This window comes from Eublepharis macularius, chromosome 11, assembly GCF_028583425.1.
Source record: "Eublepharis macularius isolate TG4126 chromosome 11, MPM_Emac_v1.0, whole genome shotgun sequence".
Lineage (NCBI taxonomy): Eukaryota > Metazoa > Chordata > Lepidosauria > Squamata > Eublepharidae > Eublepharis > Eublepharis macularius.
In genome coordinates this window covers 94,731,746-94,757,068 of record NC_072800.1, presented here as the reverse complement: position 1 = coordinate 94,757,068, position 25,323 = coordinate 94,731,746, and the positions used below count along the sequence as shown (strand labels likewise).

General features: G+C 52.5%; 1 protein-coding gene across 1 annotated transcript in view; it reads left to right on the top strand.

Moving 5' to 3' along the window:
- The window catches only part of LOC129337950 (SCO-spondin-like), a 131,748-nt gene that overhangs the window by 97,232 nt on the left and 9,193 nt on the right, over positions 1–25,323 (top strand). Inside the window, exons 80-101 of the mRNA XM_054991976.1 lie at positions 262–428; positions 4,224–4,378; positions 5,602–5,822; positions 6,606–6,647; positions 6,818–6,988; positions 7,307–7,516; positions 7,943–8,110; positions 8,716–8,847; positions 9,858–10,098; positions 10,576–10,728; positions 11,003–11,049; positions 11,655–11,825; positions 12,499–12,666; positions 13,482–13,637; positions 13,987–14,117; positions 15,034–15,158; positions 15,932–15,978; positions 20,616–20,888; positions 21,246–21,407; positions 22,347–22,463; positions 23,128–23,266; positions 24,001–24,203. Of these exons, the coding sequence (XP_054847951.1) occupies positions 262–428; positions 4,224–4,378; positions 5,602–5,822; positions 6,606–6,647; positions 6,818–6,988; positions 7,307–7,516; positions 7,943–8,110; positions 8,716–8,847; positions 9,858–10,098; positions 10,576–10,728; positions 11,003–11,049; positions 11,655–11,825; positions 12,499–12,666; positions 13,482–13,637; positions 13,987–14,117; positions 15,034–15,158; positions 15,932–15,978; positions 20,616–20,888; positions 21,246–21,407; positions 22,347–22,463; positions 23,128–23,266; positions 24,001–24,203 (3,399 nt within the window). The remainder of the gene's footprint in view (positions 1–261; positions 429–4,223; positions 4,379–5,601; positions 5,823–6,605; positions 6,648–6,817; positions 6,989–7,306; positions 7,517–7,942; positions 8,111–8,715; positions 8,848–9,857; positions 10,099–10,575; positions 10,729–11,002; positions 11,050–11,654; positions 11,826–12,498; positions 12,667–13,481; positions 13,638–13,986; positions 14,118–15,033; positions 15,159–15,931; positions 15,979–20,615; positions 20,889–21,245; positions 21,408–22,346; positions 22,464–23,127; positions 23,267–24,000; positions 24,204–25,323) is intronic.

Here is a 25,323-nt window from a genome sequence, read left to right as displayed (position 1 = left end):
TGTGTGTGGCGGAGCTCGGGAAGGCCAGGCAGTGTCCTCGAGGCAGGAGCGGCTGACTTGGGAGGAGGCCTCAGGCTCCCCAGGGGGAAAGAGGAGCTGCCCTTGTGGCTGAGGGGGCCGCAGGCAAAAGGGAGCAGTGCGCTGAGACCCATCCCCTTCAGTCCCCAGCTGTGAGATCCCCCTGCTAAGCACCACCCCCTGAGCCACTGTATGCGGGGGCTGGCCTGGGAGCCAACTGAGTCCCTGTCTCCCCCCTTCCAGAGGTGGGCTGCCCAGTGGGGCGTTTGTACCGGGAGTGCCTGAAGGAAGAGGGCTGCCCCTACAGCTGTGCCCACCTCACCCACCAGATGGACTGCTTCTCAGATGGCTGTGAGGAGGGGTGCCACTGCCCAGTGGGCACTTACCAGCACTACGGGGCCTGTGTCCAGGTGGGTGCTCTCTCTCTCTCTCTCTCTCTCTCTGGGGCAGCTTTTCTGATCATAAGTCGATTACCCTTTTGATTTTGCCTCAAGGGCCTGTCCCTTTCCGTACCTCCGTTATTTGGTGAGTTAAAGGAAAGGGCAGGAGCTAACCTGGCCTTGCTGCGCCTGTGGGCATTTTTGGAATTTTGTGATGAGGCGGTGGGCACAATGACAAAACAGCCACCACAGAATGACTCCCATTTGTGGAGGTGCCAACTCTAGCTTTGGAGATTCCTGGAGATTTGGGGGCAGTGCGTGGGGATGGTGCAGTTTGGGGAGGGAAGGAAATGCAGCAGGGACGTGAAACTGCCATTTCCTCTGGGGGGAAGGGTCCTCGCCGTCTGGAGACCAGTTGCAATTCCAAGAGAACTCCAGGCCCCACCTGGAGGTTGGCAACCCTGGATATGGCACAGCCAGCTGCTCTTGACTGCGTCACAGGCGCAGACCCTCTTATGCCTCTGGGCTTGGCAACCCCTTCCTGCGGCTGTGCTGGGAATAAACCTTCCCCTTTTCCTGGAAATCAGAACTGAACAGCAGGCCCTGCCCCCCTCGTCCCTGCTGGTGGGTCTCTGTGTTTCTGTTTTTTTAAAAAATAGATTTTTATTGGTTTTCTCATATGGGAGTTGGGGGGCAGGGGCGGAAGGAGGAAGGGAATATCCAATATATATCATATATTCTGCTTGAGTTAGAATTCTACTTATCTATATCTTTTCATCAAAACATTTCAACAAACATTTAACTGTGATTATTAATAATACATTACAGTAGCGTCTTCATATAGTTACTACATTCAAGTCGCTATATTTGTTTTTTATCCAATCATAGAATGGTGTCCATGGGGCCGCAAAATCTTCTTCTAATTGTCCTTTCATTAGTGAAGTTAATTTATCCATTTCTGCATTTTCCATTATCTTCGCTATCAATTCTTCTTCTCAGGGTATTATTGCTCTTTTCCAGAAGGATGCTAATAACGTTCTTGCTGCTGTTACTCCATGGATTATAAAATATTTCTGATCTTTTCCAGTTTCTTCTGGTACACAATTTAACAAAAATATCTCAGGTTTCAAAGGAATTATACATTGTAAAATTTGTTGTAATAGATTATGCACCGTTATCCAGAATTTGTGGACTTCTTTACATGTCCACCACATATGATAGAATGTTCCTGTGTGTTTCACACATTTCCAACACTTATTTGACATATTTTTATCCATTTTAGCTAGTCTATCTGGTGTCAGATACCATCTATAAAACATCTTATATAGGTTTTCTTTAAATGCAACTGATTTAGTTATTTTAATATTAACCTTCCATATCTTATTCCATTGCATCAGATCTAAGTTATATCCTAGGTTTTGTGACCATTTCATTTTATATTCTTCCACTCCCTCCTTCTTCTTCTCCATTTGCATTAAAAATACATACATCTTTTAAATCAGTTTCTCATCAGAATTACACAACAAAGTTTCGAAGGCATTTTGTTCTAAGTGAAAGCCTCCCAGCTTTATACCTTTGTTATATCTGGATTCAATCTGAGCCCTTGCCCACCAATCTAAGTTAATACTTTGTCTTTGGAGTTCCTCTTTTGAGTTTACTACTCCTTTGTCATCTAGAAGATCTCTGTATCTAATACTCTTATCCAGGGAAAATGTCTTTGGTTGTGTGACTCGCTTCTAGAGGTGAAACCCACTGCAGAACCTTATTGTAAATTTCTGGTGCAATTTTTTCCCATACAGTCATAATGGATTTCCTAATCAAATGATTCTTAAAATATTTAGCCCGTTAGCTTTCCCATACCATAGATAAGCATGCCGACCTAATTTCAAATCATGTCCTTCTAGGGCAAGTAATCTTTTATTTTCTAGTAAAATCCAGTCTCTCATCCACACCAGGCAACATGCTTAATAGTATATTTTCCAGTCCGGTAGAGCAAATCCTGCATTGTCTTTAAAATCTTGGAGTCTTTTCAGCTTAATCCTTGGTGTTTTCCCTTGCCATATAAATTTGGATATCTTATTTAATTCTTCAAAGAAAATCTTATTGTTGCAAATCGGGATGGTTTGATATAAGAAAATAATCCGTGGTAATATATTCATTTTAATAGTTGCAGTTCTTCCCAATAACGAAAGCTGTAATCCTTTCCATTTCTCTAAATCATTCTTAATTTCTTGAAGCAGTTCCGTATAGTTATCTTTCATTAACGAACTACATTTAGATGTTAAGTAAACTCCTAAATATTTAACCTTCATTTCAAGTTGAAATCCTGTCACTTCTGTAAATTCCATTTTTGAGGCATTGTCATGTTCTTCATTATCACTTTAGTTCTCTGATAATTAATTTTCAGTCCTGCCATCTCACCATACTCTTTGAGGCAATCCGTTAATTTCTTTATTGATTCTAGAGGTTCTTACACTATAAATAGTAGATCATCTGCGAATGCCTGCACTTTATATTTATGCCCTTTGATGGATGCTCCCTTAATCGCCATATCGCTCCTTACGTTCCTCATCAGTACTTCCAGCATCAAAATAAGTATTAATGGTGAAAGGGGGCAGCCCTGTCTCGTTCCTTTTTCAATCTCTGTATTTTCAGCATAGTTGTCATTTATAATTATTTTTGCCTTCTGCTTCTTATATACGGCTTCAACCGCTTTTGTAAATTCCGTTCCAAATTCCATCTCCTTCATCTGTTCAATAAAAAAATTCCAATTAACATTGTCAAAGGCTTTTTCGGCATCTAAAAATATCACAGCCATCTGCTTCTCCGGATGTTGTTCATAATATTCCAACAGATTTAAGGCAATTCTAATGTTATTTCTCAGTTGTCTTTTGGGAAGAAATCCCATCTGATCTTGATGTATTATATCTATTAGTACTTTCTTCAATCTCGTAGCTAAAATTGTAGCAAAGATTTTATAGTCACAATTAAGCAACGATATAGGTCGATAGTTCTTAATTTCTCTCCTGGCTGTTCCTTCTTTATGTATTAATGAAATGGTTGCTTCCATCCCTGATTCAGGCAAGGATACCTCTTCTACCGCTGTACAAATCATATTTTTAAACGGTAGCAGAATAGTATGTTCTAATGCTTTATAATATTCAGCTAGTAACCCATCTGGGCCTGGAGTTTTCCCATTATTTTGTTTTTGTATTTCTGTGTTTCTGAACTGGACACTTGTGCTTCCTGTTTCTAGCCCCACACCTGCATTTCTAGCATTGAAAAAGAATAATTGGCGTCCAACTTGGCATCTTCAACAACAACAATAATAACTTTTGATTTATATATCACCCTTCAGGGCAACTTAGTGCCCTCTCAGAGCAGTTTACAAAGTGTGTCATTATTATCCTCATGACAATCACCCTGTGAGGTGGGTGGGGCTGAAAGAGTTCCAAGAAGCTGTGACTAGCCCAAGGTCACCCAGCTGGCTTCAAGCAGAGGAGTGGGGAATCAAACCCGACTCTCTACATTAGAGTCCTGCTGCTCTTAACCACTACACCTAACCAACGGACAAAAACCCACCAGTGACCCTGAAAAAATTGCACACTGCTTGTTGCCTTTTTATTTCCATGATGATCCATTTGATGATCAGACCAGGCCAACATTTCTTGCCAGCCTGGTGGCACTCTCACACCTCAACTCCATGTGGGCTTCCCCCTTTGTGTCCTCCTGGGGACCTCTGTTTATGGGAAACTGCAGCGGTCTTAACCACACACACACACACACACACACACACCCCTGTGCTCGTTCTCCCCTCTGGCACAGGAGTGTCCCTGCGTCGTGACCGAGGAAGCCCTGAAGAAGTTCTGGAACCGGTCCTCTGATCTCAACAGCACTTCAGCTGCCTTGCGAAGTCGGCTGCCCTCCCTCGGGGAGGAGGTGCCCCCCAACAGCACCATCCATTCCGCCTGCAGCAATTGGTGAGCGGAGCCTGATGTGAAATGTAATTTCCTTGGGAAAGCCCTTGCTTGTGTAGAGGCCACCGGGGCAGGCAGAGGGCCAAGCTAGAAGTGACGAGTGACTCTTGTACGGCAAGTGAACAGACTCACGTGTATTCCTCCTCGTTCACTGGCGCTCCACTTGCGCTCCACTCGATCACACATGGTGATCACCAGGGCTTTTTTTCTGGGGAAAGAGGTGGTGGAACTCAGTGGGTTGCCCTCGGAGAAAATGGTCACATGGCTGGTGGCCCCGTCCCCTGATCTCCAGACAGAGGGGAGTTTAGATTGCCCTCCGCGCCACTGAGCAGCGTGGAGGGCACTCTCAACTCCCCTCTGTCTGGAGATCAGGGGGCGTGGCCACCAGCCATGTGACCATTTCCAAGAGGTTCCGGAACTCCGTTCCCCCACGTTCCTTCTGAAAAAAAGCCCTGGTGATCACGTAGTTCCCAGCACTTGGCACAGCAGCTGCCTTGTGTCTCCTTTGGTTTCATTCCGGACCTTCCATTCCAGTGTCCCTCGCCATGAAGATTTTTTTTCTTGAGGTTCTAGCAGGCAAGACAAAGATCACACTTCTTGTTCTCTTTATAAAATGTAAATGGCAGATTCTCCAGCAACGTCAATTTGCCTTAAGACAAAACAGGAAAGGGAGAGGGGGTTTACTCCTTCAACCTCTACTTGGTTTTGCTATTCAAAACCAAGCTCTCTGCTTTAAAGAGGAAAAATACATGTTTTTGAAAATGCTCATACCGGAGCGCAGAGGAGTTGTTTTCAGACAGCAAGACTGAGAGCCAAGCTATAAGGGACGAAAGACACTTGCCTGGCAAGTGAACAGACTCACGTGTGTTCCTCCCTGTTCACTTGATCAAGTGGAGCGCAAGTGAATGGCAAGTGAACAGGGAGGAATACACGCGAGTCTGTTCACTTGCCAGGCAAGTGTCATTCGTCCCTTGTAGCTTGGCTCTGAGTGGAGAAGTACAGCCCTGCCCCTGAGTACAGCCCTTTCTTCCTCCCAGTGAGACTCAGACCCTGCAGTGGTGCTTCTTTCCATGTCCTGCAGTGGATTCTGTAGAGGAATGGAATTCTCCTTCGGACAGGAGATATCTCACGACCCCAGAAAGCCTAACCAGGTGTTATCGCAGTGAGAGGGAGTGTTTGTGGCCTAGAGAACTCACTGCCCCCCTGACTGTGGCTCTTTGACTCAGCTCCTGCCACAACGGACAGCTGACCTGCGTGTTCTCCCTCTGCCCCGTGGACGGGGGCTTCTCACACTGGAGCCCGTGGACCCCCTGCTCATTGACCTGTGGAGGGCTGGGGAACATGACCAGGTCACGTGACTGCACCAACCCCCCGCCTGCCAACACGGGGAAGGAGTGCACTGGCCCCCGAGTTGACGTCAAGTACTGCCAGATGCCAGACTGCCAAGGTAAGAGGCACCAGGCCGGGGGGGGGGGCGGGGGCTGCCGGTGAGAGGGACAATCGCTTTGCAGGGGCCTCTTTTCGTGTGCTGCTCTAAGGACAGCCGCCTGCTGGGTAATGTACAGACAGCCAAGCAGCTTCCCGTCTGCTGAGCAGAAACATCACCAGCCCAGACAGGGCAAGATGCACGGCCCGTGGGGGAGAGGGCCCACGCTTTCCCTCTCCTCACACACCAACACAATTTGTGTTTCAGGCCTACTCCTCCCCTTGGCCCCCAAGCTGCCCTGAGGGGAGAATGCGCAGCAAAACCAGGAAGGGAGAGGGGCCCAGTTCTGGCCAAGAAAGGAATCTTATTCCTCCCCCCCCCCCCACAATGCCATTTCTTCCAAGGCTCCCAGGGCTGGGTAGTGCCACGGGGGCCACAAGACCACCAGGGTCTGGCAGCAGCCATTGTCTTAGCAGTCCCTCTCAGAGACCTGTAAAATCCTTCCAGGGTATTTGATTAAGATACTGATGTCCAGTCGATGTAAAATATCCCTGGAGTGTTGGAAGGCTGAAGTTGGGGACTTGGCCATTACATTTCGTTACAGCTCCTGGCCTGTTTTAGGCACTGTTAGAAATAATAGCTGATGATGATGGTGATGTGATCCCCCCCCCCGCCCCACTCCCATATGGGGTGTCTGATTTTCTTGGTCCTGCCACTGGCTGGTCATAGAAGGGCAGGAGGGAGGCACTCGGGGCTTGCTGTAGTTTGCTGCACCCAGTAAGTCGGCTTCATTCTCCCCCACAGCACTGGCTGGACCCACGAAAGAGCCTGCCTCTGGCATCCCAGGTAAGGAGGAGGGAATTGCTCAAGCGACGGGGCGGAGGCAAAGTCTGGCCTAGAATTCTTCATCTGTCAGATTCCCATTCCGTTGGGGAGGGAGCAAACCCACAGAGAGGGGAATAGCTAGGGAACTGACTCCCTGTGTCTCCCTGCCCCTCCCGCACCCTTCTCCCAAGGCTCCGAAGAGGACAGGTTCACCCCCTGGTCACCCTGGACACCCTGCTCTAAAACCTGCAGTGATCCAGACCTGCCGGCCCTCAAGACCCGCATGCGGTTCTGTCAAGGAGGGACCAACTGTACGGGAGATACGTTCCAGGAGCAAGTGTGCAATTTGCCCCAGTGCACAGGTGAGAAGTCCTGGGGTCTTCAACGCTGGGATTTTAGCATGCGTGAATGATGTGTGCGCATCTCCCTCCATCGACACTGCAGGGACACTGGCTTGCTATTTGATCTGACAAGTGTGGAGGCAGGTTGATGGAAGGGCTTAGGGGAGGTGGCATAAACTGCTGACTAGGCAACGGGTTATGATGACTCCTGGGCACTCTTTCCCTGGAAACAAAGCCCTGCCCGAGCACTCTCTTCTAGCAGGAGGGTGTTCTGGGATCTCTGTCATGCCTCTCGGAGCTACGGCCCATCCGTCTTCCTTTCTGTGTGTCTTTCCACAGACACCCCCCTGTGCCAGGGTGGGGAGTGCTTGGGTGTGAACTGCACCTGGAATCCCTGGTCTTCGTGGAGTGAGTGTTCCCGCAGCTGTGGGGCTGGGCAGCAATGGCGGCTGCGCACCTATAACCCGCCTGGGCAAGGGGGACATTGGTGCCGGGACATCCTTGTGGCCAACACGGAGCGGCGTTTCTGCAACCTGCAGGCCTGTAAAGGTGGGATTTAAATGCACCTCCCGACCAGCTCATGCTTAGGGGCCTTTGCCTCCCCCTCAAATACCTGCAGACAGCCAGCGCACCTCTGAGCTTCTGGGCCAGCAGGTGCTTCCTGCCCTCGAAGAATCTGCACATCGGGCAAAGGGGCAGGAGCTGTCCTGGTCTCTGCTTCCCAGCATCCTTTGAGAGGCCACCCGCCTCTGGAAATTCTGCTTCACGCTCCTGGCTAGCAGCCCTCACTAGTTCAGTCTCCCTCCGCATCATCTTCCATTCAATTGTGCATTTGGTTCACATTGTGCCGTGGGTGCTGCACGGGCACTCAGTGGGCAGAGCCAGGCCTGGCTCCCTGGCTGCTCCACACGCTTTCCAGGCCCAGAGTCGCCAGCTGCATGGCCTCTCCCTCCCTCCCTTCTGTCCCTGCTGCAGTGGATGGTGCCTGGTCCAAGTGGAGCCCCTGGTCATGGTGTGACCGCAGCTGTGATGGGGGACGCTCGGTGCGCACACGGACATGCACCAGCCCCCCGCCCAAGAACGGAGGACACCCCTGTCCCGGCGAGAAGTCCCATGTGCGGGTCTGCAACCCTCAGCCCTGTGGTAAGTGGGGAGAGTGTCTCTGAGGACCCTCCCCAGGCATTAGAGCAGGGTGGGTTAGTTAGGTTTACCCATGGTAACCAAGAGCAAGTAGGGTTACCAACCCCCCCCCCCCCGGTGGAGCCTGGAGTTCTCCCAGAATTACAACTGATATCCAGACTAGGGAGATCAGTTCCCTCGTAGAAAACGGCAGCTTCAGAGAGCAGGCTCACGTCCTTGGTGGGCTGCCTCCCATCCCCAATTACCCCCTCCCCAGGCCTTGCTCCCAAATCTCCAGGAATTACCAAGCCAGAGTCGGGAACCCTAGGAGCAATCGGCGCTCAGGCTGCACTCTAGGGCCTGCGGCACTTGGGCCTGGCCAGCAGCAACGGGCTTACCTCCTCCTCCAGGGCCACCACCAGCCACCAACCAAATCCGAGCCAGTGGCTCGGATTTGGCTGGCAGCAGTGCAGGAGGAGGAAGCCGACAAGCCGACACCTGCCGTTGCTGTACTCTGGCTACGAGCTAAGCAGCTCTTTTGCAGGGAGTGGCTCTGAATGTCCCCCCGCCACCCCTCTCTTCCCTGCCCCAGTCCCGCTGCCAGAAAAATGATTGCTTTCCTCCAACAGAGGAGCGCTGCCCCTCCGGGATGCACCGGGCAGACTGTGCCAATAAGTGCCCACAACACTGCTGGGACCTCCAGGAAGGCCTGGTGTGCCAGGAGGGGGAGGCCTGTGAGCCTGGCTGCCGGTGCCCTGACGGTGAGTTGTGCCTCCGCACACGTTCCTCCGCGTCTTCTTCTGCTTGAGGGTAGAAAAGCTCAGTGAGCCGTACTCTGCCCAGTGCCAGGGGCCAGGCCAGCCACCTTCCCATGGGGCTTTGGGGTGGGCAGGAGGTGTTTCTGGGGGCAGACTCTTGGGAACCTGTTAAGAAAATCCTGTCCTGCTTATATACTCTTACTAAGTGGCTGGCCAATCAATCATGACTTGAGATAATTACAGACAAAATATGTAGCAGTTAAAACTACAATTAAACAGCTAACGTGATCAGCAACAGACCGACAGCAGCCAAGAAAACACACAAAAATCCACAAAGGAAGAAGATTTTAAAAGCCCACTTGTAACAATGTATGTCTGCAGATCTCAAAGTCCAGAGTGAAAAGAGATTTTCACTTGGTGCCGGAAGTGAAGAGGGCAGAGTTGCGGTGCCACTGCAGAAAAGGCCCCCCTCTCCCTCTCAGGGAGGAGCTCTGGCTCAGGGGTCAAGTATCTGCACACAGAAGGACCCAGGTTCAGTCCCTGGCAGCATCTCCAACAGGAGGGATCCAAGAGCAGGGGACGGGAAAGACCCCTCTGTCTGCCCGGCTGAGACCCTGGAGAGGGGCAGCCAAGCAGATGGCCCAAAGGAGGTCTCGCAGAGCAGAAGGCAGCTTCATGAGTTCAGTGACCACACAGCTCCGCTGTGAGGAGGCCAGGATGCAGAAAGGGGCCTCTCTGGCAAATGACAGGTAGTGCAGTCTCCCCGAGAGACCACGAGAGAGGTCTTGGCCCAGGGTCATTCGGTGAGCCTTGTGCCGAGTAGGGATTCGAACCTGGCTCTTCCTAGCCTTAATCCCGCACGCAAATGGTAACGCCATGTGGACTCTGGCAGGCCAGGGGCTGAACTGGAGGGAGTTCCAAGCTACGTGGCTAATCTCCAGTGAACGATTGTAGGGTTTGGGCTGAAGCCCTTCCCTGTGGCCTGAAGGGTTTCCCCCTCCCCCCTCCCCCAGGAACGCTGGAGCAGGATGGGGCCTGCCTCTCTCCTGACCACTGCGAATGCACGGATGCCCAAGGGCACAGCTGGGCTCCAGGCAGCCTCCACCACGATGGCTGCAGCAACTGCTCTTGCACCGAAGGCCGGCTCCTCTGCACCAACGACACTTGCCTGCCTGGCGGCTGCGCTTGGAGCCTCTGGTCCAGCTGGTCCCCGTGCAGCACCACCTGTGGGAGCGGCCAACACACCCGCTTCAGGTGAGGCCCTTGGCAGGCTTCAGGCAGGGGGCGCGGGGCGGGGCGGGGAGCGGACCCGCCGCTCTCTTGCAGACGAGGTCTGCTTGTGATGGCCCCCTCTGAAGAACAGTCAGTGAGAGGCCCAGTCGGAGGGGGCACCGACCCTCCATAGGGGGAGGATAACTGCTGAGCTGGGCTAGGGTCTCTGACATGCAACAGATGAGAGGACTACCAGGGTAGAGTTGGTAAATGGCAACATTTATCGAGGAGTTTAACATTTGATTGGGGGGGGGTTCATGTTTTTTTTAATCTATTGCAATAATGCAGACGAGGCTCAGCAGTGTTGTTGTACACTGAGCATTCTCTCTTTCTCTCTCTCGTTTCATTTTCTGCTGAATTTCTACCACACACTCTTGTTTGAAAGTCACTGTGGCCCTCTGTTGCCCCCTGCCCTGGCATGAAATGAAGGGAGCTTCCCTCTTTCTCTTGCCGCTGCAGGACAGCCACATCTGGCTCATGGGCCTCCGAGTGCCTGAAGGAGCAGCTGCAGACCCGCCCCTGTGCCCCAGGCCCCTGCCCTCCACTGTGTTTGCGCGAGGGTGAAGAGATGCAGCTGGGCAGCACCTGGCTTCTGGGAGAGTGCCAGCAATGGTTCGTGCTTGCTGGCAAGGGGACCCCTGCAGGGCTCCTCTGTGTGTCTCCAGCTGCAGGCAGCATAGGGGCTTCTGTAGCCCAGAATGCCTGCAATAGCTCCATCGAAATTGGCAGGTTGTGACTCAGGCTGTTAAATGCCCCCTCCACATTAAGAAAATACTTTTGCCTTGGGCCGAGCTGGGCAGCCACCCTTCAGCAGAGATCCTGGCTTGGCCAGAATAGGGGTCGGCAACCCTCGGCACTGATGCTGTTCTTTTGCCCCTTTTCCCAGCATCTGCACCCCGGAGGGCGTCTACTGCATGGACATCGCATGTGCAGGTGAGCTGGCTCTGCGGCTCTGGCGGTGGCATCAGCGCACGATGTAGTTGGAGCACTGGTGGCACATTAGGGGGCCAGAGTCAGAAAAGCACGTTTGTTTCTCTTGGGAAGCCTTCTTGGCCCATTATGTCACATGAAAGCAGGACCTTACATGCACAGGGACCCAGGTGTAGTCCTTGGTCCTGGGAAAGACCTAGAGAGAGGTGCCACCTGCCAGGATAGACAGTGCTGAGCTAGACAGTTAGATGACCTGACTCCCTATGAGGCTCCGTTCATATATTCACAGAATGTTCACAAACATTCTGACCTAGCAGGAGGAAGTCATGGCATATTTACAAACAGTACAGCTTCTATGCAGGAAAGGAGACAGCATGCCAGGGAAAACCTCACTCAGGGCCTAGGAATCAGAGGGGCAGGCGACGGGGAGACCAAGACGGCCTGCAATCGAACAAGGCAGGGAGGCCCTGAGTGTAGAAGGAGACTCTGCCTCTCACACCTTGATTTGGAATGGACGGTGGCAGGTTGGGCTGCCAGCCTCTAGTTGGAAGGTATTTGGGATGAAGACGTGGATCCCTGGATGGCGCTTGTTTCTTCTGTACCGACAGTGCACGGAGCCTGGACCCCCTGGTCACCCTGGTCTGACTGCCCTGTCACTTGCGGCCGCGGCACCCGCATCCGGACTCGGGCATGCATCAACCCCCCGCCACGCAACAACGGCTCACTTTGTGCTGGCCCTGAGAGGCAGGCCCAGAACTGCACTGCCCTGCCTTGCCCAGGTGAGGGCGTAAGTGGGCACAAGTGAGGATGAGCGTAAAGACTCTTCTTTATTTAATGATCCACTTTGTACCAAGACCAAGATGCAGTGCCCGGGGCGGGAGTGCTCAGTTCATATCTGACCAGCCAGAGAAGGTGCAAAGGAGCGAGGAAGGGGCTCGGGGTGAGGGCATAGGGTCCAAGGCTTCCCCCTCACGTTGCCTCCCTGCTCCCACCGCCCCTCCACTTGCCTTTGTTTCCTGTTCCACTTAGACCCTTGCTTTAGTATTTTTAATGATCATCTGTTTTATTGTGGTGGCGATTTATTGATTTGATAAGCTGCTTTGATCATTCTTGGAAAATGGGGTATGCAGACGGGTATGATGATCACAATTAATAACAGGCAGGCAGTTCCGGAAGCAGCACCAGCGGGCGTGGCTTCGCAAGGGGAAGTGTCTCGCTCCCTGGAGACCAGGACCAGCCGTGTTGGCCGTTAGCACCTCAGCACAATGGAACCTCCATGGTCGGAGGCAGTATGCCCGTGCAAGAAAGGAAGGAGGAGGGGTGGAAACAAAAAAGCTTGGAGCAAGTCAAGCCTCGTTTATTCTCTTGCACAGCAACAGACTGACCTATTCCTACCTGCCCAAGAAATGCTGCTTTCGCTTACCTGCCGCTTTTCCTGCTCTTCTTCCCCAGGTGATGAGTTTTGCCAGTGGTCCCCTTGGAGTCCGTGTTCAAGGTCCTGCGGCACCGGCTTGGCCACACGTACGGGGGAGTGTGCTTGCCTGCCCTCCGAGGCTGCTGGAGCCCCTTGCAACGAGAGCCGCCAGGAAGTGGAGGCCTGCTATCTCCGGGCATGCGAAGGTAGGCAGAGTTGCGAGGGATCCTGAGCTGCCCTTTTCCTCATCCAGCCTCAGGGTTCGCTTTCTCAGGGCACCTGCCCCAGGATAACAGCCCTTCTCTATGCCAGCACCGTGCGGTGTGGATCTCAGGCAGCCCTCCGCTTCAGCAGGCTGGCTGCCCCGCCAGAGAGACGTTCTGGTTTCCCCCTGAGCTTCTAGGGCTGAACCCCAGTCCTGAAGGCCGTCTTTCTGCTTCATCTCTGTCTAGGGTCACCAGCCTCTGGGTTGGGAATTTCCTGGAGATGTGGAAGTCGAGCCGGGGAAAAGCAGGATTTAGGGAGGGGAGGGTCCTCCGCCAGGTACAATGCCATAGAGTCCACCCTCCAAAGCAGCCATTTTTCTTCAAAGGGACTGAGTTTTGTCCTCTAGAGACCAGCTGTAATTCTGGGAGGTCTCTAGGCCCCACCTGGAGGTTGGCAACTCTAACTCTGCCTCAGATTAAGCCTTGGGGGCGGGCACGGGGGCAGAGATCGAGGGCCCCTCGAAACAGGCTGTATTTTTGCCTTTGAAGTATCCAGCACTTTTTTGGGGGGGGGGGACACAGAAGCATTAACCGTCTACCATCTCCCAACAGCTTCCTGCCTGAACCATGACATTTTTAAGGCTTACTATCTTGGGCCATTTGTGGCCCATAAGCCTTTTATCCTTTTTTATTTTTGCATTTGGAATACAATAATTTCTTAATCGCCTGGAATCCCACCCCCTCCCTTGGCTGGCCCTCTTCTAATCTGCTCTTCCTCCTCCTCCTCCTCCTCCTCCTCCTCCTCCTCTCCCCAGATTGTCCCTGGAGTTCCTGGACATTGTGGACTGGGTGTTCGTGCAGCTTCCTGGTGCAGCAGCGATACCGGAACCAGCGAGGATCCAGAGTGGACGGGGAGCCCTGTGTGGGGCTGGACGGACAGTTCCGCATGTGTGACTATTCCCAGTGCTCGGGTGAGAGAGGCTCCCCCTGCCCAGATGCATACAGGGAGGAGACGCTGGGGAGGGGCGTTCTGTGTTCCTGGCCCCTCGCTCACATGACTGAGATAAAGCAGGCCGAAGTAGAACTCCCCGCTTGGCCCAAAGCACAGGGAGGGCCACAGTCTGCAGGGACTGCCCACAGGGGGTGACGGAGAAAACCTTGGCATACGCCCAGTTTCTGCCTAGACCCTGCAGGCATGCCTGGGGCCACGCACCACACTCATTCATAGCGCTCTGGCAGAGAATGTGGGAATGAGGTCCTTCCTCTATGCCTCCGGATCCAGCATTAATCTCCTTCCCCGCCTGCCCTTCCTTCTTCCAGAGTCCAGCTGCGAGGCACCCTTTGCGTTCCAGGAGTGTGGCTCCCCCTGCGAGAGCCTCTGCTCCACCCTGCAGCATCCAGAACTGTGCCAGGATATTCCCCGGTGCCTGCCTGGCTGCTACTGCCCACAGGTCAGGGCTACTGCTGCTTTTCCAGGGTGTGTGGAACTCCCTGCTGTGGGATGTGGATGAAGCCCTGCCAGCATTCAGGCCCTAAGAGCTGCAGCTAATTTGTAGATAGAAAGGACCTTGGTCCCAGATCTGCCTGGAAACCACACTTCTGGCTTGGAAGCCCCGCCCCCTAAGCGCACATGCGTGTCGATCCACTGGAGTCATGTAATGGTGAGGGACAGGGTGCCCTTTGCACATACTCAGAAATATTAGAAATAGTTATATTTCATTTGGTAGCAGAGTACCCAGTCAGGAGGAGCGTTTTCCCCAATGAGCAATAATTAATCCTCAGGCAATTAAATTGTAGAACAAATGAACCCTAGTCTAAAAGTAAACTGTCCCTATTTGGCACGGCCAGCTGTCCCAGCACCACGCTTGTATGCGGGTATGTGGATTGGGCCTTCATAGTAGGAACTCTAAAAAGATGCATCCTCCTCCTTGGATAGCCACGAGGCGAGAGAGAGAGAAACTCAATGGAAGTAGGGAGAGAGGAGTCAGGAGGAATTCCCACCTTAGACAAAGAGAAACAACTTGCTAACCAGGAAAACAACATAATCACACAAGAGAGACATGCTGCCCCCTGCAGTGTCCAAGGCATGCTGAGTTGCCTGTCCCAACAAGAAACACTTTGCTGAGAGCACTGGAAATAGGTGCTGGAGCAGAGCCTGAGTTTACCCTGTGTCAAGAGGAGGCCTGCACCAACAGGACGCTGCCGGCCCCCCCTCTCCATCCCACGCCATTGCTCTTTGCCATTGGCCACTTGCATCCAAGAGCCCCAGGCTGAGAACGCTGGGAAAGCGCCCCCTCCCTGCAGAGACCCAGATGACCAAGCAGCCAGGGAGAAGCCACCTGGACCCCTCTCTTTCTGCCACTCCAGGGGCTGGTGGAACAGAACGGGGCCTGTGTCCCGCCCTCGCAGTGTGGCTGCCTTCACTTCAACCAATCAGAAGGTCCCGTGTACCTGGCAGCAGGAGGCACAGTTTCGATCGGATGCAAGGAATGGTGGGTCAATGACAGCGGCTCGTAAGAAGGGCGGGGGTTAATCCAGGGGGTTGCAAGTGTGGTTGCCAACCTTCAAGTGGGGCCTGGAGGTCTCCCAGCATTACAGCCCATCTCCAGACAACATCGATCAGTTCCCCTGGGGAACATTACTGCTTTGGAAGGGGGCTCTCTGGCATTATACCGTGCCCTCCCCAGGCTGCACCCCCAAATCTCCAGGAATTTCCTAACCTGGAGAAGGCAATTCTAGTTGCAGGGTGGGCTGGGAACCGCAAGAGGGAAGGTGCCCAGGAGCGAGAGGCCAGACCTTTAGCTCTGTGTTCTCCACCCCTGGCAAGCATCATGTCTGCAGTGAAAGCTCAACAGAGTCTCCACGGTCACGGCTCCACTTCGAAGGGCTGCAGGGGACTAGAAGTCTTTTAATGTGTGGATGCCTCCTGTGATTCATGATCATGCTGGGCAAATGCAGAAATCGTTATCTTTTGCGAGATTCGACACCCTGGAATTATCTTCTCTCACATAAAGAAAAAGAGCAAGATTTGTGTCTCCCAACTAGATTTCTAGGGTCAGAGCCCCCTGCGGTCAGGGCTCTTCTTGCTTCCTGTGTCAGCTTGCCCTCCAAAGTAGTCGGACGCCCAGAAGTGGCCCTCGGGCTGAACGCTTGCCCACTGTGAAATAGCAAGAGGGAAGGAGTGCCGAGCGATCTCTGCTGCTGCCGGCCTGGGGCTCTCCTGGTTGCATTTGGGCTTCACTAACTGACTGCTTTCTCTCTGCAGCCTGTGCCAGCAGGGGAAGCTCCAGTGCAGCAGTGAAGGCTGCCAAGGTAAGAGAATCTGCCCCTTTTGCCAGCCGGCCCCTCCATTCACTGCCCCTGTGCCAGAGCCAAGGGGAACTGGTGCTGTGGGCTGCAGCCTGCTCCCCCACCGCAAAGGCCCCCGAGATGAGTTGTTCTGTGACTGCCCCACCTCCTTCCTCTTTGAAGTGGCACATCCCATCAAGGCATGGCTCCTTCTGAACATCGCTGCTTTCACTCAGCATGTCTAAAAGAGGAGGTTTTCAGCCTTGGGCCCTGCCCTCCTGTTTCCAGGTTTCTCTTTAGGAAGAGGGTGCACTCTGCACATGCTCAAAGGGCTCTCCTTTGTTATTTCTGAGGTGAGCTCAGACATTGGAAACATTCCCAGGGGCTCAAGGCCTGTTTCAGATGAAGTGTCTTGTGTACAATATATTGTCAAAGGTTTTCACAGCCGGAGAACGTTCGTTGTTCTAGATTTTCCGGGCTGTATGGCTGCCATGGTCTTAGCATTGTAGTTCCTGATGTTTCGCCAGCAGCTGTGGCTGGCATCTTCAGAGGTGTAGCACCAAAAGACAGAGATCTCTCAGTGTCAATGTGTGGAGAAAATATTAACAGGTAATTTATATCTGCTCAGGAAGGTGGGTTTGGGCCGAGTCATCCTGTAAGAGTTTCCCAGGGTGTGGAATGCTAATGGGGGGAGGCTTCACTGTATCCTGAGGAGGTTCTTTTGCATATGGATTGGTGGTTGATATGCTAATCTTCTCAGCAGGGCTATTGTAGGGTGTAGAGTATTTTGTTAGTCTGGTGTTTTTCAGGACTGGAAACCATGCCCTGTTCAGTCTTAAACTCTCTTCTTTCCTGTTGAAATTGTGCTTATGCTTATGGATTTCAGTGGCTTCCCTGTGCAATCTGACAAAGTAGTTGGATGTGTTGTCCAGTATTTTAGTGTCCTGGAATAAGATACTGTGTCCTGTTTGAGTTAGGCTATGCTCTACATCTTACATCCACCCATTAGCATTCCACACCCTGGGAAACTCTTACAGGATGACTCAGCCCAAACCCACTTTCCTGAGTAGATATAAATTACCTGCTAACATCTTCTCCACACATTGACACTGAGAGATCTCTGTCTTTCAGTGCTACACCTCTGAAGATGCCAGTCACGGCTGCTGGCGAAACGTCAGGAATTACAGTGCCAAGACCACGGCCATACAGCCTGGAAAATCTACAACTAATGTGTTGTGTACCCACTGCCGGCGTTATAATAGAGGCGGGGTAGGCGATGGCCGCGAGCGCTTCTTTCCGAAGGAGGCGCCGTTGCCTGGCCCCAGCCCCGCCTCCAACAACACCTCAGCCTGACCCAGCACTAGAGCAGCAGCCAGCGACGCTTCATGCCGTTTGCTTGTGCCTCTCAGTTCTCCCCGGCTGGCAGCCAATCCCCTCCCTGGCTCTCCATGTGGTGTTTGTGTACGCACCGGAGCCCTGCTCCGCCCCGCCCCGCTCTCATTGTGAGCGTCCCGGTGCGCGCGCCGCGCAGGCTGGCAGAAGCTCTGGGGCACAGCCGCAGCAGCCCTGCCCCCCCTCCAAGCAGAAGCGCGTGCTGGCCTCTTGGGCTGATTAGCAGCACGAAGGGCAGAGGTTGGGCAGGGAAAGTCTGCAGTTTCTGCAAGAGACGGGACCTGCCTGCATTGTGGGGCCTGGCAGGGGATCAGGCACAGCACAGCGTGAGCATATTTGGAAAGTTTATTATCTGTCTGTGTTGCAGCCCAGGGTTGAACTAGCAGGATGATTCTGCTCCTGATGTAATGAACAGCTTGTAAAGCATTTCTGGACACTCCCATTCACATTCAGTGTACAGGTGGAACAATGCAAGATGTATGGGATTTCCATCCTTCATATTTTCCCTTGCATTCCTGCTGTACAAAAGGATGAATGTGCTAAAAAACAAAATTTCACCTTAGAATGACACCTTAATGTCAACCTGGATAGAAGCTCTCTTGGTGATTCACAGCAAAAGAAGAATCCAGGCAAAGTAAATTTCCAAAAATAGTTTTATGAGAACGCACACACAGGTTGCTGACCTCCTCCTCCTCCTAATCTCCTGACATCCCCATTTTCATCCTGCCAGGAAAAAAAAGGCATGCAATTGGAAGGGGTGAGCATGTTTAATACAGGGTTTCCATGTCTGTGTTGTGTTTGGACAACCTTCTTTATTTATGGTGTTTAAGACATGGTAGGTGACAAGATGCTGCTCCCCCAGTTTGCTCAAAGGAGAGACAGGCAGACCTTTTAAAACCTGGACTTTCCTAAAGCTTTGGTTGCCAACAGCCAGTAGGCAGTAGCAGAGTATAAATTAGTGCTGTCTCTGCCAAACCATTCTGTTCCTTGTGCCATTTATGCTTCTGCAAACTCCTGCCACTGTCCAGGAGATCAAAGTGCTTGGACAGACTACTGTCAGTTCATATTCAACCTTTCTCACTTGGCCTCACCTTCCTCACAGGGTTGTTGTTGGGAGGATAAAAATGTAAAATGAGGAAGAGAGAACCTTGCATGCCCTGTGAAAACCTTGCAAGAGAAAAGGCACGCAAAGTGAGATTTTGACGTGCCTGAAATGAAAACATGCAAGAGACATAATTTTGACATCACAGTTCACAGGTTTATTCAAAGTTATTTGTGATTTGTTATCTGTTTCCTGTTTAAGAAAGAAAAACAAAAGATTTATTGTTATTTATTCTCACACTTATTTAAAAATTTAAATTTAAATTAAGAAAAATTAAATTAAAAATGTAAAAAGTTTTAAGTTTTGCAATTTTCATTTTTCCTACATTTCTTCTGTTTTTTATAATTGGTTAGTGGGGGGGGGGGGGGGGGCGCAAGTAGGTATCTTGCCTCAGGCGCCAGAAACCCTGGCACCGGCCCTGTGTGTACCTTCATAATAGTTCTGAAATACATTTGAAATCTGGAGAAGAAATTGTGTGTGCTTCAATTTCAAAATATCACAGCACTTGAATTTCAAACTGAAATTCCCCTGCGTAACTTTCCTCTTTGCAGATTCCAGAGGGGCAGCTGTGTTGGTTTGCTGCAGACAAAATAACAAAGATTAACAAATTCATCTTGGCAGGAGCTTTTGTGAGTGAGAGCCACCTTCCTCAGATGCATGAAGTGTTACATTCAATGGGCAGATTTATACCCAGAGCTGCAAGCAGCAGGGAGGTCCGGATGTAGTATCTTCTATCCCTGCCTCACACAGAAGCACACTTCTGTTGTTTGGTGTTTGGGAGTGTCTTCTGCTCACTCCTAGCTGAATGTCACATCTGATAATGTGGACACACAGTGTAGTGGTTTTGATATCAGCAGTGATTGCAGTGGGTACAGAATGAGAGGGCATCCTTAATAAACCTCTCTGGGTGTGTCAGAGCCTTGGTGCATGAAGAAGTTTGCACATGTTGGTCGCATTGGTGTACACAATGTACGGGATGCAGCACAAATGCAAGCAAGAATTTCTTGCGACATGCCACAAACTGAATCCTGGATTTGAATCAGCTCTGCATGCATGAATAGTCTGGACTGGACTGGGCTACAACCAGAGAACATGAGAGCTTTTTTAACCCCCCTAACCCCTCCCCCAAATATGAACGTGGCTAAACCCCAGGAGAAGAACTGCTGTTGCCAGCTTCTAGCACTCCAAGCTCCTGTTGCCACCGGCATTGTTTCCACATGGAGGTTTTGCTTGGCCCCTGCTCCCTGACTGCCGCGATGTTCTCAGGAGCATCCGTCGGGTGCTCTCCTCTGTTTGTCCTGCCCTTGCTTTGCTGTGATCCTTCCCAAACATGGTTGGATACGAGCTTTTGGAAAGTTCACAGTCAAAGAGCTTTGGGACACCGTGCGGATGGGAAGGTGCGCATTCTTTTCAGGTCCTGAGCATACGTGAGCCACCTCCTTCCTTTAGTCTTTGTGCTGCTCGCCCTCACCTGGATGGCCCAGGCAAGCCCAGTGTTGTCAGATCTCAGAAGCCAAGCAGGGTAAGCCTTGGTTAGTAATGGGAGGCCTCCAAGGAAGACCAGGGCTGCAGAGGCAGGCAAGGGCAAGCCACCTCTGTGAGTCTCCTGCCTTGAAAACCTCAGCAGGGGTCAGCTGCCACCTGATGGCCCTCCCCACCATCACCGCTGTCTGTGTGGTGGCCATTTTGCCTCTTCCGCTGAAAGTGTTATATTATTAGAATCATCTATTGCAACAAACGACTAGTTCCCAGCTTTCATTTTTTTAAAAAAATTGTGCCTAACCCTTTTGGTTGCAGAGTTATAAGAGGAAAGGTACTGGGCACACATTTCTTCTTATAATTCCACCACCAAAAGGGCTAGAAACTTGATTTTTTTAAAAAAATGAAAGATAGGAATCAGTACATTGCTGCAATATATTGTTATAACCTTATGATGCTATAGAAATATAAGTATCACTAGTTTCAAAATAGACTGGAAAAGCATGGAAAAGAGAGCCTACTGAGGGCAAAGGCCAGGAAACGGCGGGAGATCTTCCGTGCGGGTGCCCCTTGTTCTTGCAGATGCTGGTGCATTCACAGCAGCAAGGAGAGCTCCCTACAGAAGCCACCCACACCTGCTTTGTACCTGATCGGAGGGCTGCTTTCACACACCTCCTGTTCCCTCCAGGGCTTCTTCCGCTCAGCTCCTGGTCGGAGTGGACATCCTGCTCCTCTTGCCTGCCCTGGGCGGCCCTCAGCCCCAGCACCACCTCTGTCCTCCTGGCTCAGCACCCCCACCGGCCCGGAGAGGACCCTCCCCACTCAGCCCTGGTGTCTGTGCAGCATCGCTACCGAGTGTGCCTGGACCCCCAGACGGGCAAACCCTGGGCGGGGCAGGCAACCCTGTGCCTGGCGGAAGTTGAACAGGAGCGCCTGTGCCCAGACCCTCACGCTTGCCAAGGTGCCTTGGGTGTTCCCCGGAGGACTGGGCCGGGTGAGGGTGGCTCTGAGTTGCCACAGGGCAGGAATTCTCCACTCTAGGTCACGGCCGGCTCCCGGCTCCATCTTGGCTCCTGACTTGACCCCTCCCTCTCTTCCTAATCCCATCTTGGTCCCTTGCACCTGAGGAGCTTCGCCTGCAGTGAAGCAACCCCCCCCCCAGGAGGGGGCCCCAGTGGGACCTACAAGATTGTATTGGGCAGGATAATCTATAAAATGGGCCAAAGGTCCCTGGCAGTGGGCTACATCAGCCCCACGAGCCCCCGCTGGCTGGCTGCCCGGCTGAAGTTCCTCTCTCCTGGGATGTGTTCTCTGCCAGATTTCTGCCTGTGGAGCGACTGGAGTCCCTGGAGTCCGTGCCGTGAGCCCTGCAGTGGGGGCTTCCGTGTGCGATGGCGGTCTGTCCGCCACCCAGCAGGAGGGGAGCGCTGCCAGGGCTCACGCTCTCAGTCCGAGAGCTGTAACACCGCTGCCTGCCCAGGTAAGTTGCTCAACCAGCTCGCCACTTGGGACCCAGAGAGGGTTGAGCACCCGGCTGCCCGTATCTCCTGCAACGCCCAACCTCACTTCCTCCTCCAGTTTCCCCACTTAGGGTTCTGGGCTTAATTGCCCCACTGGCCTTTGCTCCCACCCTTTGGGGGTGATTCCTAGGACTGGGTGGGGTAGAGTTGCCAGGTGGAATTACAACTAGTCTCCGGACCACAGATATCAGTTTCCTTGGAGAAAACTGCTGCTTGGGGGGTGGATTCTTTGGTATTATACTCCACTGGGGGAGAGACAGATCCTAACTACCTATCTAGTCTAAGGATGGGCATGGATTGCAAGGCGAGGCCTGCATCCATGCTGCCAAGGTGGAGGGAGGAGGAGGAGAGAGGTGTTGCCTGGGACCAAGCCAGGAAGAGGAGAGGGAGAGGGAGGAAGTCAGGAGGAGGGAATCCTGAGAGTCGCAATCTGCATGTTAAAGGACAGTCAGAGCATAGTAAACAGTAAACAGAGTGCCCTGACCTCTCTGTCTTTCTAACTCTTTGGTTTGTCCTCCTCTGAAACCTGAGAAGAGGGACAGCGCAGGATCCTCCTCTTCCAACAGTCTGCCTGTAGCAGTAGAAAAGAGCAAGTGTCCAGCAGCATATAAGACTAACAAAATTAGGGTATGAGCTTTCATGAGTCACAGTATCTGAAGAAGTGAGCTGTGACTCACAAAAGCTCATACCCAACCCCAAATTTTGTTAGTCTTATAGATACTAATTGATTCTTGCTCTTTTTTACCGTATAATATAGCAAACGATGTATTCTCATCAAACACATTATCTGAGGAGCCCCAGGTCTTTCCTTCCCCCTGGGCAGTGCACTGGGAGCAAAACTGAACTGACACCCCCCACCACCCCCGCCCAGCCTTTTCACTGGCTTCTTTTGCTCCTAGGAGAGGAGTGTGAGGATCGGGGCAAGGCGCATGACCCAGTCTGTGCCAATGGCTGCCCCCGAAGCTGTACGGACCTCTGGGAGCACGTGGAGTGTCTGCAAGGAGAATGCAAGCCAGGTACCCCCCCACACCCCACCCCAAGTCACTGATTTCTTCCCAGCTGGACTAAGGCCTTCTCTGTGCTGTGAGGCCTGCTTAGCGCCCCCTTCCAGCCTCAGTCTTTGCCCCATTGGACACTTCCAACCAGAAGGCGGTGAGGTGCTCAGCATCCTCCAGCAAACAAGGGCCGAGTCCTGTCTCCCTTTCCCGTGGCCAGAGAGCCTTTCCCCTGCCGTCTCCTTCCTTCTCCAGCCATTCAGGCTTCCTCCTCGTGCTCTGCAAGCCTAAGAATGCTTGGCTAGTGGCCCGAAGTGGTAGCCACCTCCGCTGGCTGCTGTGCCCGCCTTCTACATCCTGCAGCCAGAGGTCTTCGGAGGCTGCATTTCTGGCCATGGTGGAGAGAGAGAGGCCACTTGCAGACCTACCTTTTGCTGGAGCTGCCATAACACTTGGTGGCAGTGAGTTCCATAAGGCACTTGTGACGCATATTATGGGCACGTGGCTCCTACGTTTGAGGTGTGCAGTTCCAGGAACGGCCACCACAGTTTGACAGCTGGAAAGCAACCAGTTCCCACCATATCTGCGTTTTCCCCGTTTCAGCAACCCCCCTGTTGAACCCTGGGGTAAGCTGCACTCCTTTGCGCCCAGCTCGTCCCTCCCCCCCTCTCCCCTCTCCCCTCAGGCTGCCGGTGCCCTGAAGAGAAGCTGCTGCTGGACAGCGCGTGCGTGCCGATCCCCACGTGCCCCTGCGGACTCCCCGTGGCCGATGGCACCCTGGAGTACCTTCCTGGGCAGACTGCCCTGCTCGGGTGCCACAACTGGTAAGAGCCAGGCGAAGAGCTGATCCCAGCTGTGGGCACGGGACTCTCGTGCTATTCAAGGGGCTAGAAAGAACGTAACAGAATCACAAGAGTTAGACTTAATTCAGCTCTTGTGCCGTGAACGGAGGTGCCTCAAGTCCCTTTTAGGGCAGTTTAAAAGAAACCGGCTAAACAAAAACATGTTATTAAGATTCCGGAGGGGTGGAAAGGCAAGTCTGTGGCAGCAAACTAAAGAGGATCCTGTGGCACCTTAAAGACTAACACAGTGTTATTCCGACAGAAGCTTTTGCATACGGCAGTCAAATGGTGCAAGTGTTTAAGGTGGCGCTGGACTCCCGTGTCTGGTGGGGAGCTGGTGGAGCAGAGTGGCCAAGAAAGCCCCGCTTCAGACCTGGCCTCTGCCACGGACTTCCCCAGGGATCTTGGGCACGCCCGTCTCTGTGCCTCAGCCGCCCAGAGGCTTCTTGGGCCACTAGCTCCAACTCCCCTAAGGGCTGCCCTGTGCCATGGATCCAGGGGGCCGGTAAGGGTCGCAGATGAGAGGGTGCCACCACTGGAATGTCCACACACCATTTATGCTTTTTATAACCTGTGATCCATTAACTGCAACAGAAGCTCCCAGCGCTTTGGACAGGCGATGGGTGAGCCCTGAAGGCTTCTTCCAGTCCTGCATTGTGAAGAGCTGGGAGCACCACGGCTGTGTGCCATTGGTGGGCTTGTATCTCCCTCTGCAGCACCTGTGTGAACGGCACCTTTGCGTGCCCAGAGCAGGAGTGCCCATCCTACGGGGAATGGTCCACTTGGAGCCCCTGTTCAGCCAGTTGTGGAGGAGGGAGCTCTCTGCGACACCGCCTCTGCCACCGGAGCCCTGGCGGAGCGGCCTGCACAGCTGATACCATGGAGGAGACGGCCCAGTGCAACCCACAGCCCTGTCCTGGTGAGTGCCAGCCTCCTGTCTTTAGGGTGAGGGAATGCAGTGCAGCGGGCTCCCTACCCTCTGGACCATCATTCCTTGTACCGAGAGCTCCCGAGAGCGAGTGACAGAGAGCATCCTGTGACCATAGCTGTAACACCACTGACATGATACCTGCCCCATCCTTCCCCTGATAATGCCTTGACCCACTGACTGCCAGATCTGCAGCTTCTGTTCTCTCCCCCAGGCAAGACAAACTGCCTTCTTCCCCATACTGTGGGCTGTAACAACAATAACAACAACATTCAATGTATATACCGCCCTTCAGGACAACTTAATGCCACACTCAGAGCAGTTTACAAAGTATGTTATTATTCTCCTCACAACAATCACCCTGTGAGGTGGGTGGGGCTGAGAGAGCTCTGAGAGAGCTGTGACTGACCCCAGGTCACCCAGCTGGCTTCAAGCAGAGGAGTGGGAAATCAAACCTGGCTCTCCAGGTTAGAGTCCTGCTCTATCTCACACTGGCTCTCTATGTATTAAAAGATTCCACCACATGGGGATATCCCAAATTCTGCCCCCCAGAAATGCAGACTCTGCCGTCTGATGTTCTGCCAGTGAAAGCTACTCACTGGCTGCAGTGTGCAGTGCCCACCCTACCCTGAGCACACCAGGCAGCATGGTGTACAACCCGCTGGAGAGGGTTTCTCCAGGTGCCCATAAGTAGTGGGCACTTTGCTCTAAGCTCCGTTTCCTGATGGGAGACCGAGGCCTTACGTGATTTGCTGCGTTCAGGGCTCTCCCCCTCTTCCCCCATCCATGCATCTCATCTCCATTTCTCCATCTTTGCCAAACGTGCTTTGCTGAGAAGTTTTGGGAAGAATCGCAGCAAAGCCCAGATGGCTGCCCTGTAGGTAGGGAAGTCCGGATTCCCGCCCCCCCCCCCCCCGCCCCATGCAACCTTGCAGGCCTTTCAATGCCCAGGCATCACACACACACACACACACACACATTTTTATTTTACTAAAAGATAAGGGGTACAGAATATAGGGGATGGGAAAAAGAAATTCATATTATATATCGCTAATACATTGCACTGTACAATCTAATATATTTCTTCAGTGTTCTGCAGATCAGCCGCTTA